Consider the following 19042-nt stretch of genomic DNA (forward strand, 5'->3'; position numbering starts at 1 on the left):
TCTTACTGTGGAGACAAAGCAGCCTTTTGTTTAGCACTGTGATTCCTTAATGATTTCTGCTTTTATCTACAACAAAATGCTGAATGATCAGTTTTTAAAAAATTAATCAGGACAACCTTGTTCTAATGCAAAACGTCCCCTTTGGTTATGGTGAAGTCACAAATAACCACAAGAATAAATATCCACAAGATCTACTTCTCAGTTGTGATTCTGAGAGAATACTGCATGAACACAGTGCTGAGAATTTTGGCACCGAAACTACTAGTATATTCCTGACAGTCTGATAAACTGCTCCACTTTTCAAAAACATCATAGGGATGATTCCAGCTACAATACACATGAAAGCAAATCTTTAGAGCTTTGTTTCTAATATACAATTACCTTGCACATGCACATGTACCCTCACTCTCTGACTTAAGACAAATGCCTTAGCTTACTATTGTTCAAAACCTTTAAACCAACATTCTGCACCATCACTAAAACAGCTTAACATTGCATTCTAAAAGAACCCCGGATCGCAGGGGTACAGATCTCTTACCTGGGAAACCCCCTTGGACCATGGCTGTACCAGTGCTCCCTTCAGGGTATCTGCATTCCTGATAAACATTCAATGCTGGAAGCAGCTCAGATCCTCACCACAGACTCTGTCCTCTTCTGTCGACCTTGGGCCTATTCCCGTCCCCACCCCCTCAGATTTTATTCTCCTTCAAGACAAGTTGTCACTCTATTTCTATCAAGAGAAGCAATCAATTAAGCTAATTTCCAGCTACCCCTCCAGCTAACAATCACATCTGTCAAGTAGGTGAGCTGCCTGGGAAAGTCTGCCGGGAGAAGCAAAATCCCGGGTTTCCAACATCTGACCCTCGGATGCTTCACGCTGCCGACTGTGGCACTCAGTTACCCTGCTCGCATCAGGATGATAGCTCTATTCCAGAACAGGAGGCGATATAAACACAACCATTTATTTTGTGGCCAGCTTCAATGAATATCATTTTAATGACCCAGTTTTCCTGCTGAGAAATAGTTCATCACATTAGTTGCATCTTTCTAGTGCAGATTAAAAGAAACAGCAGTCGATTTTAGCCTGTCCAAAGTGAAGGGAATAGTCATCAACTTACTGTCTCCTACTGCTCACAGCACTGAATTATTTTTATAACAAAGAAACTGGTGAACCACATTGAACACGCATATCCCCTAGTGAGATTCATTTGTGTCTCAGTAACAATCTAAACATGTAGTAAAGATTCTATTTAAGCAGTCAAGTCTTCAAGTTAGCTTCCTGAGCAGGGGGTGAAAAATTATAGGGAATTAAAAAAAAAACACCACCACCCTAGAAGCATCAGAGTAATCACTAGAGAAATAGTTGAGTTTTCTCCAATTTCATTTAAAATGCTACATTGCATTGCCTATCCCACCCCAATCCCGGTAGACCTTATTAATAACCAACTGCAATTGCTTCAGAATTACCTTTCTATCCATCACTAGAGTATCTGCTGACTTTCTTTATAAAATGTAGAATAGGAAGTCACCTCTGTGATCACTGATCAAATGGATGAATAATATAAAGTCAAGAACACCTGAACATTTAAATGCTTCTCAAGAGATCTTAATACATTTCTTTGCTTATAGTTCCAATAAATGTATCCAAATTATTTCAAGGACTCAAGCTTTGGAAGTTCTTAGAATAAAAATTGATTAATATAGAAAGCAAAGTTTACCAGTCTCCAGTTACAGGGCTAGAATAAGAATTCTACTTAAGAATTTACTTAATCATGAATAAAAGGCTCCAGAAAAGGATAATTAGGAAATGAGAAAAAGAATTTATAGAAAACTGAAATTTTAAATTTTAGCATTTATATCTTAATATTTTCCCTCCAACTTTGCAGTGTCAGAAACAGAAAACAAAACTGGAGAAAATAAATTCATATATTTAGTAAAATGAACATGGAGTTATCACTAGAAGCCATTAATGAATGCTGTTTGCTTATATAAGGTGAATATTCTTAAGATTCTTTAAGTCCTTAGTAATAATTGCTGTTGATTGTAGTGACATCTATTGGCAAGGTAGAGATCAACTGCAGAGCCCACAGAAAAAAAACAAACAAAATTTTTAAAACAAAGTAATGACTAGTTGTTCAACAAATCTTCATTAATCATGAGTATGTGTGTGTGTGCATGTATGTGTGTGTGTGTGTGTGTGTGTGTGTGTGTGTGTATTAGTCGCTCAGTCACGTCTGACTCTTTGCAACCCTGTGAACTGTAGCTCGCCAGGCTCCTCTGTCCATGAATTTCTCCAAGGCACAAATATTGGAGTGGGTAGCCATTCCCTTCTCCAGGGGATCTTCCTTCATGTTAAAAATTAGCATGGTAAACACAGGAAGTCACTGAAGGGAAAGCCTAAATGTGGTCCTGAAACGAGACCTAGATTCCAGTACTGACCTCAACAATAACTAATTCTGTAACTTGGGGTAAATTAATTGGTCTGAGTCTTAGACTGTAAAATTAGTCAGACCAGTTGAACTTGATGATTCTTAAAAAAAAAACTTGATGAAAAATTCCATCACCACCGAGGAACCTATTGATTCAGATACTTTAATTCCCTTCTTTTATTTTTTCATTCCCTTCTTCAAATTTGCTATTTGATTGCTCTCCTCCTTTAACAGAGATGTTTTAATAATAAGTTTTAACTATCCTCTACAGGTGTAGTTCTGTAGTGTAAGATGATGCTTAACTTGGAAATAATTTTAAAAGCTTTATTTAGCATAATTTTTACAACATAAAATTCACTCACACACACAACTCAGTGATTTATAGTAAACTTAAAGAGCTGGGCAACCATCACCACAATCCAGGTGAAGAACATTTCAACCAAAAAAATCCTTCAATTCCTACTCAAATTTAGGCAACCACTAACTTACTTTCTATCTCTAAAAATTTGTTTCTCACAGACACTTTATTTAAATGTGGCAAGGAGATCCAACCAGTCCATCCTAAAGGAGATCAGTCCTGGGTGTTCACTGGAAGGACTGATGCTAAAGCTGAAACTCCGATACTTTGGCCACCTGATGCGAAGAGTTGACTCACTGGAAGAGACCCTGATTCTGGGAAAGATTGAAGACAGGAGGAGAAGGGGACGACAGAGGATGAGATGGTTGGATGGCATCACCGACTCAATGGACATGGGTTTGGATAAACTCAGGGAGTTGGTGATGGACAGGGAGGCCTGGTGTGCTCTGATTCATGGGGTCACAAAGAGTCGGACACGACTGAGTGACTGAACTGAACTGAACTACAGTATGTAGTTCTGCATCAGGCTTCCTTTACTTAGGATAATGAGCATGTAATCAGTATTTTGCTCCTTTTTATTACTGAAGAGTATTATTCTATCATATGGATACATAATATTTTGTTTATCCATTCACCAGTTGACTGACATTTGGCCACTTCCAGCTTTTGGCTACTATGAATAATGCTGCTATGAACTTTCATGCAAGAGTCTTCATGTGGACATATGTTTTCACTTCTTTTAAAAGTATATGCCTAGAAGTAGAATTGCTGGGTTCCATGGTAAACTTTTTAAGAAAGTACCAAGCCAAAAAAATAAAAAGAAAGAAAGTACCAAACCATTTTCCAAAGTGGCCATATTAATTTACATTTCTACCAGAAGTGTATGAGAGTTCTAGATGTACACTTATTTTTTTTAGCTAAAACCACTGTAGTTGATGTGCAGTGGCTTGATTTGCATTTCCCTAATAAATTCATGATGTTGAGCACCTTTTAGAGTGCTTATTAGCCATTTATATATCTTCTTTGGTGAAATGTCATTTTAAGTTTTGCCTATTTTTAAAAATTGGGTTGATTGTCTTCTTGTTATTGAGCTGTAAAGATGAAATGCTTTTCTTCCAAATAAACATATCTTGTTATCGAAAATTCAAGTGGATCAAATAAAGTGAATAGTAGAAGCTTCTTCTCAAAACTCCCCTCTCAAAACAGTTTGCCCTACATGCTTCTGAACTTTTTTCAATGAAAAAAATACTCGAGAGTCTATAAAGTTCACCTTTGACCTTAGACTCTGACTGAAATCTGCGATTTGGCTTTGCTTCCAGGAGGCCAAAGATCTGAGAGACACTTGGAATCATTCAGGCACCTCTGAACCAGGGCAAGATCAACGACACTAGAGCAACAGGGGCTAACAATACAAAACTAAATCCTGTCTCAGTGGCAGTGACTCAAACACAGCTGCCGCTTCTGATCACGTTATTATCTAAGCTAGCATTCTTCATACAACATGGAGTGAAATGTTTCTTTTTGTCCTTGATACGTTGCAATTTCATCAGCTTGCTGAAGTATAAATGCTTACTATTACAAGAGTAAAATACTACAAGATAAGATCTTATCTAATTAAAGATAAGAATAAAAGCTGATTTTTACATTAAAATTATTAAAGTTTTTAAAGGTTAAGTAGATCAATACATCACCAGTTATATGAATATTGAGAACTAACTCTACAAAGAACATTATAACCTTTGTGAATCAATATATGTTGATTTCATTGAATTTTTTTTTTAACATTTAAAAACTACAAAGCACAAAACTAGAGACTCAATCATGTCATAAACTTTATAGGACTGTTCAGCAAATTAGCATGCATATTAAGGAAAGTAATCTTTAAAAGCCATATTTTCAGCTTTTGAATTCTACTTGGGCCATGAATTTTAAAAACTATTTCAGAATAGTTGATTTATGATATTAGTTTCAGGTGTACAATGCAGTAATTCGTTATTTTTATAGAATATCCTCCATTTAAAGTTAATATGAAATACTGGCTATATTCCCTGTGCTGTGCAATATATCCTTGTAACAACTTATTTATTTTATATCTCGTAGTTTGTACCTCTTAATTGCCTACACTTACCTTTCCTCTCCCCACTTCCCTCTTCCCACTGGCAACCACTAGTTACTTCCATATATCTGTGAGTCTCTTTTCTGTTTTGTTATGTTCATTCGTCTTGGACCATGAATTTTTCTCAGAAAAATTTCCTGTGTATTCTTTCTACACCGGGAAGGATGAAATGAAAGTAAAATATCAAGCCCACAACACTGAAATTTCATGGGAATGAAAAACTATAAAATCATAAACAAAACTTGCTGTGATAATTCCACCTCTGGTCCAAGGAAAAATAAGGAATAAGATTGGGAAAATACACCACAGAAAAATGAAGTCATCCAAAGTATCTTTCTCTTCTAATCATCCCCCCAAGAGTGGAAGTATAATAGTATCAGAGTATTCAATTGATCAAGGAGCTTTTGGCAGTAGACAGTGCTAATAAAGTATTGTTCCTACATGGTAAAGTTAAATTTCAAAAAACTGACTTCTAAAATTTTTAAAAATTAAATTATAATAACTTTTGGATAAAAATTTTAAAACATACTATGCCAGAATTTCATTCTGTAATGGCAATATTTGCAAACACTGGAGAATGCTGAATTACTACTGATAATAATAAAGAGTATCAGCTAACATTCCAGTGTGCCCCCTATGTGTCACTTCCTATATGAGCACGTGACATACATCATTTCTTCTCGTTTCTCACAAGCTTCCAGTGAAAGGAGTACCATTACCATCCCCATAATACGATAAGAAAACTAAGGGAAAGATATGCAACTTGTTCCAGGTCAAATGGCTAGAAATGCTTAGAGATTAACTGACTAAAGACTATAGGGTGTATTAATTTCACATAATATACATTGATGTAATTTCTACTAGTGAAAAATACAGCAGTAAACTTCTTTTTGTGTATACATATACACACACATACATTTATACAAACATGTATAAGGGCAACAAATTCCTTAGGACATATCGCTGGAAGTTGAGATTGTCAAAGAATATGCACATTTAAATATTTCACATGTGCTGCCAAATGTCTCTAGAAAGAGGTACATGAATTCAGAATCCCATCAACAGTATACAGAACTCTCTTTTTCCACAACCTCTCCAACAATGAGCAATCCTAATTTTTAAAATCTACAGTAATCTAATGGTCAAAAAAAATCAATTTTTACTAATTTACATATCTGTCATTTTTAATGATGCTGAACAGAATTTTTGTATTTGTTATTCAAATCTATTACATGATCTCTGATATATGCATATTTTTCTATTGTTGTACATGTATTTTTCCCCTGAATATGCCAGTTCCTCAGTTCAGTCGCTCAATCGTGTCTCTTTGCAACCCCATGGATTGCAGCACACTAGGCCACCTTGTCCATCAAAAACTCCCGGAGCTTGCTCAAACTCATGTCCATCAAGTTGGTGATGCCAGCCAATCATTTTATCCTTGTTCGTCCCCATCTCCTCCTGCTTTCAATTTTCCCAGCATCAGGATCTTTTCGAATGAGTCAGTTCCTCACATCAGGTGGACAAAGTATTAGAGTTTCAGTTTCAGCATCAGGCCTTCCAATAAATATTCCGAACTGATTTCCTTGAGGATTGACTGGTTTGATCTAATTGCAGTCCAAGGGACTCTCAAGAGTCTTCTCCAACACCACAGTTCAAAAGCATCAATTCTTCAGTGCTCAGCTTTCTTTATAGTCCAACTCTCACATCCATAGTGACTACTGGAAAAACCATAGCTTTGACTAGATGGACCTTTGTTGGCAAAGTAATGTCTCTGCTTTTTACTATGCTGTCTAGGTTGGTCATAGTTTTTCTTCCAAGGAGCAAGCATCTTTTAATTTCATGGCTGCATTCACAATCTGTAGTGATTTTGGAGCCCCAAAAAAATAAAGTCTGGCACTGTTTCCATTGTTTCCCCATCTATTTGCCGTGAAGTGATGGGACTGGATGCTATGATCTTCATTTTTTGAATGTTGAGTTTTAAACCAGCTTTTCCACTCTCCTCTTTCACTTTCATCAAGAGGCTCTTTAGTTCTTCTTCACCTTCTATGATAAGAGTGGTGTCATCCGCATATCTGAGGTTCTTGATATTTCTCCTGGCAATCTTAATTTCAGCTTGTGCTTTATCCAGCCTGGCATTTTACATGATGTACTCTGCATATAAGTTAAATAAGCAGGGTGATAATATACAGCCTTGATGTACTCCTTTCCCAATTTGGAACCAATCCATTATTCCATGTCTGGTTCCAACTGTTGCTTCTTGACCTTCATACAAATTTCTCAGGAGGCAGGTAAGATGGTCTGGCATTTCCATCTCTTGAAGAATTTTCCACAGTTTGTTGTGATCCACACAGTCAAATGTTTGGGCATAGTCAATAAAGCAGAAGTAGATGTTTCTCTGGAACTCTCTTGCTTTTTCAATGATCCAACAGGTGTTGGCAATTTGATCTCTGGTTCCTCTGCCTTTTCTAAATCCAGCTTGAACATATGGAAGTTCATGGTTCACATACTGTTGAAGCCTTGCCTGGAAAATTTCGAGCATTACTTTGCTAGCATGTGAGATGAGTGCAATTGTGTGGTAGTTTGAACATTCTTTGTCATTGCCCTTCTTTGGGACTGGAATGAAAACTGACCTTTTCCAGTCCTGTGGCCCTGCAGAGTTTTCCAAATTTGCTGGCATATTGAGTGCAGCACTTTCACAGTATCATATTTTAGGATTTGAAATAGCTCAACTGGAATTTCATCAACTCCACTAGCTTTGTTCATAGTGATGCTTCCTAAGGTGCACTTGGCTTCACATTTCAAGATATCTGACTCTAGGTGAGTGATCACACCATCGTGGTTATCTGGGTCTAAGATATTTTTTGTATAGTTCTGTGTATTGTTGCCACCTTTTCTTAATATCTTCTGCTTCTGTTAGGTGCATAGCATTTCTGTCCTTTATTGTGCCCATCTTTGCATGAAATGTTCCCTTGGTATCTCTGATTTTCTTGAAGAGATCTCTAGTCTTTCCCATTCTATCGTTTTCCTCTATTTCTTTGCATTGATCAGTTAGGAAGGCTTTCTTATCTCTCCTTGCTAGTGTCTGGAAGTCTGCATTCAAATGGGTATATCTTCTCTTTTCTCCTTTACCTTTAGCTAAATATATATGCATTCAAAAATATGTGTATACATTTTATGTTTTTAATTTTTATGTAAGCCTACTTATCATTATCTTTTACTGTGCTGATATAATAAATCAAAAGACATTTCCCTATACCAAGAGTGTATCTTTTTAAAATCTTAGACTTTTATAATATTTTTATGGTTTTAGAAGTACATGATTCTTTTGGAATTCATTTATAATTTTGGTGAGAAGTGAATATCTGTATATTTTCTCCCCAAATGATTATCTAACCCATTGTTTACAGAACAATATATCCTATTTCTAGTATTTAAAAAATAATTTTATATTCTAAATTCTGAATAGACTTTAGATCTATTACTAGATCATTTCTAATGCAAATACTAAACTGCTTTAATAACTACAGTTTTAAACAGTATTTCTAATCAACAGTGCTACTAGTATCCTATGTAGGGTAATTCTTTACTGTACAAGATTATCCCATACATACAAGGCAGTGCCTTTGGCACCCAACTAACAAATAACAGTAGAATACCCTGTCCATTTAGACCAGGGACATCTGGCAATGTATAAAGACATTTTTGGTTGTTGCAACTGGGGTGGGAGGGAGAGGCTACTGGCATCTAGAGTGTAGAGACCAAGGATGTTGTTAAACATCCTATAATGCAAAGGTCAGTCCTCCACAATAAAGAATTAAAGTCCAAATGTCAGTAGCCCAAGGTGGAGAAAAACTATTCAGACAGCCAAAACCTCTCTCACTCACTTCTAAAGCTCCAGGTTGAGTTTGAAAGCCATCTAAAGCTCTAGGTTGAGTTTGAAAGCCATCAGTTAAGAATATATTCAGATACTAGGGAAGTGCGTGGCCCCATCCTTTCAGGTTTTCTTTTCCAAAATCACTTAGCATTTCATTTCTAAGTCAATGTTCAATAAGATTTTCATATTTTTTAAAGCCTATATACACTTGGTGTGTGTGCATGTGCATGTGCAGTCATGTTCAGCTCTTTGTGACCCCCATGGACTGTAGCTCACCAGGTACCTCTGGCCATGGAATTCTCCATGCAAGAATACTGGAGGAGCCAGCCACTCCCATCTCCAAGGGATTTTCCTGACCCAGGGATCAGACTGCATTTCCTGTGGCTCCTTCATTGGCAGGAGGATTCTTTACCACTACCAATGCCTGGGAAGCCTCCTATACACTTAATTAAATTCAAATTACCTTATATGGGTTTCAAGACTTTCACTAACATCAAATGATGCCTATTTAGAAGTGTGTATGAGTGTGTGTGCGTGTGTGTGTATGGATGACTATTTCTGTGAATATGTACACATTTTTCTTGAGAGTGAGTGGGTTTATAGTTTTTATCACATTGCCAAACAGTAAATAACTCAAAAAGTTATGGGACATTGAAATGTTCTCCATTTATAAATGTATTATTAATGGATTTTTTAAAAAAGTTTTTCTGTTATTTCTATTAGGAAAGTTCTCACATTTTCTAAGTAGATAATACTGATTAGAAGATTTTTTTCATATTTACAGTTAATATGTAGCCTGACGTACTGTTGCCAAAAGATTATTTTAGTTGTTGAGTTATTTAGATTGACAACTGTATTATCATTTTTGAATAACTGTTAAAACAGTTAATAGTTATTTGTGAATAACTGTTAAAACAGTAAGCTACTGAATTGGACACTTTCAGTAGATGCATTGTATGGTAATGTGGATTATATCTCAATAAAGTTGTTTTTTAAAAAGCCATCCCCTTCACTGGAGAAGGAAATGGCAACCCACTCCAGTACTCTTGCCTGGAGAATCCCATGGACAAAGGAGCCTGGTGGGCTACGGTCCATGGGGTCGCAAAGAGTCGGACACAACTGAGCAACTACACATCCCCTCTAAACTTATACATAGTCTGACTCTGAGTGATCTGGTAATAAATCACATTTCAGAAGGTCTTAACTAGTATCTTATCCTTAAAAACAACTGACATAAAAACAAGAATTAAAGTAAAACACAAAATGCAAGGTATTGGTAATCTAATTTTTATTTGTGTGGTGTGGTTCACAGGCTACTTTTATTGCGCTTCATATTCCAAATATATTCCTTATACTGAATATTACATTATGACATGTAATGGGGGGAGGGAATCTGAGGAAAATGCTATAACTATGTATCAGAGTCATAGTTAAACCAACTCCTTACTGAGGGGAAAAAAAAATGTGGAGAAACAAAACACCTCAGGAGAGTATGCTATTCTGGAATTAAGGGATAAAGAAAGGGCTTTAAAAGGTCTTTAGCACGAGGTTCTATTTGAATCTTTGTTATATCACTTAAAAGCAAGGTGTCAGACAAGTCAATTACATTCTAAATTCTAGGACTTCATATGCATCAAGAGACAGGGCAATTGTAAGAGTCTCATTGCTTCACTCTCTTATGTTACAAAAAGTCATTCCAAACCTTCTGCTCCCTGCAGTTTAAAACTGTAATTGAAAAACTGAATGCCACTAGGTTAGAATGACCCAAGTGATACAAAAGCATTTACATTCTGGGATCGAAAGTGAACAAAGCAGGACTCTGTGGAGACTGTAGCTCCTCTCCCTGAGGATCAGAACTTTTAGATAAAATAATGGGTGGCGTACTGAGAAAGAGACATCAAGCTGTTCTGGACAGGATGGTCTGAAACCATGTGGAGGGTACAGTTCAGGAGAAAAGTACCTCCAAAGCACCAGGAGCACACCTGGGTTTTCAGTGCACTCCATGGGACTATGCGAGTCACATGCCTTCTTTCACTAATTTGCCAAAAAAAAAAAAAATTACAGGAGTATTAGAATAAGGAGTCAGGGAAGATTTTCCAAAGAATGTGACATGCAGCTGAAATCAGCAGAAGAGATCACCTTTCAAAGGCTCTTCTGAGAATACACTTAAAGAGTTGAAGAGAATTTATGGCACATAGTAGGTACTTAATAAACTGTGGCTACTACCACATAGCTACTAAAATTCTGGCAATAAAAACACGAAGCTACAAATATGAGGAGATGAGAAAGAAGATTTATCTATATCTGCTGATTCATTTTCAGAAAGAAGGGTTTTCCTGGTGGCTCAGCTGGTAACGAATCTGCCTGTAATGTGGGAGACCTGAGTTTGATCCCTGGGTTGGAAAGATCCCCTGAAGAAGGGAACATCTACCCACTCCAGTATTCTGGCCTGGAGAATTTCATGGACTGTATAGTCCATGGGATCGCAAAGAGTCGGACACAACTGAGCAACTTTCACTTTTCACTTTTCAGAAAGAAAGACAATAAAGTTATGACATCTTTCCAGTAGCCAACTGAAAATCTGGGTCAGGATATCAGAGCAAGGTTAAGGCCAGAAATAAAGACTGGAAAGTCATCACGTGACAGTGAACTGAGTTATCATTTCATGCCCTCGATGATATTAAACCTCTGACAAGACAATCTAGATAACTTTAAATTTAGGTGTTAAACACTATACCATAAAGTTAAGTAGAAAGTTTTGCACCACTGATACCTCCCTTTGAGTTTTGCACCACTGATACCTCCCTTTGACAAGTCATGCAGGTTTGATAATGGTAGTTTTTGTCAACAGCTAAGCATTTATGTGGGGCAGGAGAAGAAGGGGACGACAGAGGATGAGATGGCTGGATGGCATCACCGACTCGATGGACATGAGTTTGAATAAATTCTGGGAGTTGATGGACAGGGAGGCCTGGCGTGCTGTGATTCATGGGGCTGCAAAGAGTCAGACACGACTGAGCGACTGAACTGAACTGAACTGAAGCATTTATGTGGATATTGCCTCTTGATAAAAAATAAAAATAATTTTATTTATTTGTTGTTTCTGGCTGTGCTAGGCCTTTGTCGCTGTGAGGGCTTGTCTCTAGCAGTGGAGAGCAGGGGCTCCTCTCTCCTTGTGGCGTGCAGTCTTCTCACTGTGGTGGCCTCTCTCGTTACGGAGCACAGGCTCCCAGGCCTGCGGGCTTTAGGAGTCGCCACACATGGGCTCAGCGGTTCTGGTGCACAGGCTTAACTGCTCCAGGGCATGTGTGATCCTCCTGGATCAGAAACTGAACTTGTATTTCCTGCATTGGCATGGGGATTCTTAATCACTGAGCCACAAGGGAAGCCCTATTTCTTAATTTGAAACTGTTTCAAAACTCTTAATTAAAATTCAAAAAGTTTCTTATTGCTAAGATGATTGTACGACATCTCATGGCAATTAGACACCAGAATGCCATATGTTCAACTATGTGTTAAATAAGATGAGTGATCTATAATATAAATGCCTGTTACATAACACACTCTCTATATAGGTATCCTTGGGAGATGTGAGGTTCACGTCCAGACTACTGCAAAAGAGTGAGCCACAGTTTGAGTCACTTTGGTTTCACAGTGCATATAAAAGCTTTGATGTTGTTGTTCAGTCATGAACTCATATCGGACTCTTTGACCTCGTGGACTGTAACACGTCAGACTCCTCTATCCTCTACTATCTCCCAGAGTTTGTTCAAATTCATGTCCATTGAGTCAGTAATACTATCTAACCGTCTCATCCTCTGCCACCCCCTTCTCCTTTTGCCTTCAATCTTTCCCAGCACCAGGGTCTTTTCCAATGAGTCAGCTCTTCACATCAGGTGGCCAAAGTATTGGAGTTTAGGCTTCAACATCAATCCCGTCGATGAATATTCAGGGTTAATTTTCTTTGCAACTGCCTGGTTTGATCTCCATGCTGTCCAAGGGACTCTCAAGAGTCTTCTGCAGCACACAATTCAAAAGCACCAATTCTATAGCACTCAGCCTTCTTTATGGTCCAATTCTCACATCCGTACATGACTACAGGAAAACCATAGCTTTGACTACGCAGACCTTTGTTGGCAAAGTGATGTCTCTGCTTTTTAATATGCTGTCTAGGTTGGTCATATCTTTCCTTCCAAGGAGCAAGCGTCTTTTAATTTCATGACTGCAGTCACCATCTGCAGTAATTTTGGAGCCCAAGAAAAGAAAGTCTATCACTATTTCCATTGTTTCCCTGTTCATCTGCCATGAAGTGATGGGACTGGATGCCATGATCTGCCACTACTTCTACATTTTCCCCTTCTATTTGCCATGAAGTGATAAAAGCTATGTTTATACTATAATCTACTATGTATGCAATAACATTATGTGTAAAAACCAATGCACATACCATAATTTAAAAACACTTAATTGCTAAAAAAAAAAAAAATGTTAAACATCATCTGATAATGCAGGTTGCCACAAACCTTCAAAATTAACCAGCGAAACACAATAAAAGGAGGTATGCCTGTATTGGTTGAAACACTGAATTCTCACAACAACCTGAACAATAATTACTTTGTTTATTTTACTAAGTATCCCCAGCAATACTATGTTGCTAAGTTCAAGGGTTACTACTCTGTCTCCAACCTCCTCAGCCTCTCAGAATGCTTCCACAGTTGACCACAGAGCTTCAGTGATATAACCCTTCTTGAAACACATTCTCTTAAACTAATTTTATAATCTGAGAGTATTCTTATGCTTGGATGCTCTTATCCTGGGCAAGTACTGGACTCCCTTCTTGCCGCTGTCTATACATACTATTCTACCTCACCAGTTCCCATGAGTTTAATACCATCCAGATCAGCGGTTTTCAGAATGTGGGCCCTGAGTCAGAAGTATTAACATTACCTAGAAATGTAAATTATTGGGTGCTCCCAGGTGTGAGGAATTAGAAACTGGGGGTAGGGAATTAGTGGTTGAACAACTTCCAACAGGTGCTTCTAATGCAAGCCAAAGTTTGAAAACCACAGATCCAGATGTGTGCTTTTTATTCTCCAGGTTGTGACTCATTAGTTGATCAAGAAATAAACTGAGATGCAAACAGCATTTTAAAAACTGAAATAGAACCATATAGAGGGAATTCCCTGGTGGTCCAATGGTTAGAATTCAGCCCTTCCATGCTGTGGGCCCGTTTCAATCCCTGGTCAGGGAACTAAGGCTCTGCAAACCATGCAGCAGGGCCAAAAACAAAAAGAAGTAGTACAGAAAAAAGTTCTTCATACGTTATAAATGTAGGCAATAGTTCATGAAACTCTTATTTCAATTATATATGCATATTAGTGTGTGTACATGTGTGTACATGCACATATATATTTGGTTGTCAAATGTGTTACTGAGAATCACAGTCTTGAAAAAAAAAAATTGATCAATATGATGACTAAAAAGCCAGCTCTTTGGTTCTTTTTTGCCATTTAGGTCTTATCTTACTCAGACTTCCCATTTCACTTAATTTTGCTTCCTCCAAGGGATTTATTCTCAAACTACCTTGTTTATTTGGTGTTTATAGTACTTATAACATTTAATCTATTTTATTGTTTATAAGCTTTTTGCCTCTCTAGAATATAAGCCAGCAAAAGTAGAAATCTTGTTCCCTGCTGCGTTGCTGACACCTAAGACAGTGTCCGCCCACCTAAAATACCCACTCTGTAAGTATCTCTTGACTGGATAAACTTTATAAATGAATAACTTACCAAAGGTGACTTAAGTTAGATTAAACTACACTCTAGAATCATGCGTACCTCATGACAGTGATCTTTCTAATACAATCATCACTTCCTAGTAGGCCTAAGGCATGAATTCCAGTTGTCCACTTCCTAGTCTTGGACCATGGGAAAGTTATATAATCATATTTTCACCATTGTAAAAAGAAATGCTTAGTGTGGGGACAATAAGAATCTGATAAAACAGTGAACTAATTTACTTTTAATTTTTGGACAGATGAGCAGAGCATTCATTTAATAAGAGTTAAGGAACAAATAAAAACTCACAGGATCCATATCAAGAAGAAATACAGGAAAGCTAGAGGCTTTAAGTTCACCTACATTTTAAATGTGAACTATCTCATGACTCCATACAGTTCAAACTCTTCTGCAGAAGATTAAAAGCAAATCCAATGGGAAGGAAAATGTACACTGAGAAGGAAAAAACTGGGGAGCAAAATGAATGGAAAGTCATATTCACAGATGGAGAAACTTGTGAAATTCAAATTTGCTGGAGAATCTGCAAAATGTCATAGCTAAAAGATGACTTTGCTATTAGAAGTCTATATCTGCACTCAGTGTCTGGGGTAGGAAATGGCAACTTACTCCAGTATTCTTGCCTGGAAAATTCCATGGATAGAAGAGCCCGGCAGGCTACAGTCCATGGGGTCACAAAGAGTCAGACATGACTGAGCACCTGAACACATGCGCACACATAGTGAATACCACTTTGACGCCATTAGACAGAGCAGTCCCAAGACCATGTGTACCTGTGTGTTCACAGCACACACTCACAGCGTTAGTGGGGTTCATGAGGGGCAGTGATTTACACTGAATGCATGCTCAGTCGCCAACATTCCCAATCCAGGGATCAAACCTGCATCTCCTGTCTCCTGCATTGGCAGGCAGATTCTTTACCACTGGTGGTCTGGTGGTTTAGTCACCAAGTCATGTCCGACTCTTGCGACCCCACGGACTGCAGCCTGCCAGGCTCCTCTGTCCATGAGATTTTCCAGGCAAGGATACTGGAATGGATTGCCATTTCCTTCTCCAGGGGATCGTCCTGACCCAGGAATCAAAATGAGGAATCGAACCCAGGTCTCCTGCATTGTAGGCAGATTTTTTACTGACTGAGCTATGAGGGAAGCCCACTGGGCCACCCCAAATCATGCTATTGCTATTTCTGGGATATTAACATTTTAATTAATGGGAAAATAGACAGTACCAGCTTTGGAGGCAAAGTGCCTGGGTTTAAATTCCATTTCCACTATTTATTAGCTGTGTACTTTTGACATATTTCTTAATTTTTCTGAGCCTGTTTCTTTATTTGTATATTTAGAGACCTCACAAAATTATTATGTTGACTGAGTTAATAATACATATGAAGACCTGGCACATGGTAAGGCAGAGTATTTACTAGGTATCACAATCCTTATACTAAATTCTTTAAAAGTTTTCTCCTCTAATGCTCACAGCAATACTATGAGACAGGTTATTATAAGATATCCCCTCTCCTCCGTATACATCAGAAAGTGTCAGCCATGAAAAGGTTAAGAAGCCTGTCCATGAATTCACAACTAAGTGAATAGGGTTAGAATGTAATCTTAGTCATATGCTTAAACCAGGTTTCCTAACAACCATGAAAATATGGGCCTTCTAGTAACCCAGAAATTATGAATAATCAACAAGCTACCTCCACTCTGCTGCAGCTTCCATAATAACTATTATCGAAACAAAGGGTTACATTACACAAGTGCACACACACATCAATAGCATCCATTATGTGCTGTGCTTTCAAAGAGGTTGAGAACCAAGGCACTGCAGTACTTTCGTTAAATTTTGTTTCCATGCCTTTGTATCCTCCATTCCAGGTGGGTTACCCCACTGAGATAAAAAGCAGCAAAGTTTAATTTATCTCACAGCAGACTCACTTAGCACTATTAGTGAAAAACAGTTGGTCTTCAACAAAGATTGTCAAATAAATGAAAATGCATGAGAAAGTGTTCTATAAAATCATGAAGTACAAAGCAAGTTTTTATAAAGTCAACTTAATTGTTTCTTTTATTTATTTTTATATTTTATTTATATAGTTAGGAAATTATAAAGTTATAGTGAACTTTATAATACTTTTTGAAGATTCACAATATAAAAGGCTAACAGCCTTATCACCGTATTTTAATCTTCATCACAACCCCTATAAAATAGGTACCATTATTTTCATAGAAGAAGGAATGCTTAAGGTCACACACTATGAAGTACTAGAGACCAAATTTTAACTCTTTCAATTTCTGTATCAAACTCCTTTTCTATATAGGAAAAATATTATTTTAAAGTATATAAATTTCAATAACCATTAAAGCCAACCTTGTAAATGCATAACCCTATAGGTTTTAGTATAGTCATAAATTGTGCAACCATCATCACAATCTAATTTTAGAGCATTTTCATCACTCCAAAATAAATTCTGTATACAACAGCAATGAGATCTAACTACATACAGTTTACATGCATAAAAGGAATGTAAATTCTTTTAAATAAAGCCTCCTCTAAATATATGTGAAAGTATATTTGATGCACCTAATGCAAAATAACATCATGTAATGACAACTAAAGGAGAAACTTATGAGTTGGTGGGCCTTCTATAATTTTGCATTGTCAATATCACCATTTGTCTGGGCACAGCAAGTAACCAAGGACTAACATCTACATTCAACTCTGATTACTGTTGGTCAAACTCCAATTTCAAGGACTTCTTAGCATTTCTATATTTACAACCAAATAGTAAGACTAGGATGGACTGTAGATAAAAGTTTACCACCCAGTTGCCTTTGATATTCACTCCGTCATATTAATGTCAGAGGCAAAAGCTTAGGAAAACAAAGTCACACAAGTTAGGAGATCTGAATTTTCTTTTTCAGCAAGATATGTTCATACACATTTTCTAAGAACCCACACCACTGTATTTGATAATTTACAACAATCATTAAAGTCTAATTTAATAAGTTATGCATCTATCCCAAACAATGAAAAGGAACTCACTGTTGGTAAATGCACATTCTTCTTCAGATTCATCACTGTCATCAGATGGAGCTCTATAAGGAGGTGGCAGTTTCATTGGCGGTGGAGCAGTTCCTCGCCTCTGAAGATGCAAAATTTGAGAGAAGAGTTAACTGCCTTTGTTCAACCTCTTCCTCAATGACAAACAGGATTAAAAGATAATCTGTAAATATTTTGACTATATCCAACTTTCATCATATCACTAGGATTATAATTTTTTTATTCTCTATGTTATTATGTAAAGTGACTCTGTGATATAAATACACCAATACAGAAAACAGAAATTCAAAAGCACAACTTTTAAAACTGTTGACCTTCCCCAGAAGCATGCATTCCTTTCTCCAGTGAGAAAACCAATTACATGTATCTTCTTTACACTGTCGAGAGTTAGTCTTCTTTGTTTCTGACCAAATAACTCAAATGAAAGACATTTCAAAAATGTCTTAGATATAAAAATGACCCAATGCGTTAATCTTATGATTATTTCAACTTTTTATTCAATTATAAAAGGTACAGATTTCATTCTTTATAAAGTACTTGAAATACCAAGATTTTCTAACTGAAGAGGTATTCATCTATAATTTGTAAATAATTAACACACATTTCAATGTTTTAAAAAGAGAGAGAATGTTTTACGATGAATATCTTTTGTATTTCTGTATACGTAGTCTTTAAATTTACACACCAAATGATACAGTACAGTACATCAATATTTGGTTTAAAGAGGCTTAATTAAAGTAGACTTTATGATCATATTACCTGTATACAATGCAGACCTTTTCTTAAATGCTGGGAAAAATAAAACATACCAAACTACGGAGAGATCCAAGCTGCTGGAAAGAATAGGAGCTGATATACCCAAGCTCCCCACAGATGCCAAAATAACTGAATTAAGATTTGTTTTGCTACAGGATTTCAATAAAGCACAATCAATTACGCTTTATAGGACAAAGCCACTAATGGCAGGATACACTTCAGTAAATGGACAATGACTGGTCCATTACAGAAAGCAGACATGTAATAAATTCCTCCAAAATAGAAAACACTATTTGGCATCCAGAAGGAAAAACACACACTCAAATTTATTCAGGATAGCATCTAATCAAAGGTCATTCTAAGTGAAAGACAAAGCTAAGGACAAGGAGAGCTAGCTTTTAAAATAGTAGTAAAAGATATGAATTCTCTTTAATAGCACTTTAAAAAAGTATATTTAAGGGGCAGTTGTTTTTATGACCTATTTATTTAACTTCTACCAACACGCTCACAAAGAATGTAGGATAAGCATATTCTGGGCTCCCCATGGTATGAATGTGGGTTGCCAGATGTCCAGCATCTTTCTACCACATATGGGAGAAGAGTGTAGGCAGGTCCAGGCTCTCACTGTGGCAACGAAGGCTGGAGCAAGGCATG

General features: G+C 37.0%; 1 protein-coding gene across 6 annotated transcripts in view; it reads right to left on the bottom strand.

The window, feature by feature from the left end:
• PATJ (PATJ crumbs cell polarity complex component) overlaps nt 1-19042 on the bottom strand; it is a 361174-nt gene that overhangs the window by 197769 nt on the left and 144363 nt on the right. For all 6 annotated transcript variants that reach the window (XM_043461136.1, XM_043461135.1, XM_043461132.1 and 3 more), the window contains exon 27: nt 17615-17714. In XM_043461136.1, the coding sequence (XP_043317071.1) occupies nt 17615-17714 (100 nt within the window). The remainder of the gene's footprint in view (nt 1-17614; nt 17715-19042) is intronic.

Source organism: Cervus canadensis, chromosome 2 (assembly GCF_019320065.1).
Source record: "Cervus canadensis isolate Bull #8, Minnesota chromosome 2, ASM1932006v1, whole genome shotgun sequence".
NCBI lineage: Eukaryota > Metazoa > Chordata > Mammalia > Artiodactyla > Cervidae > Cervus > Cervus canadensis.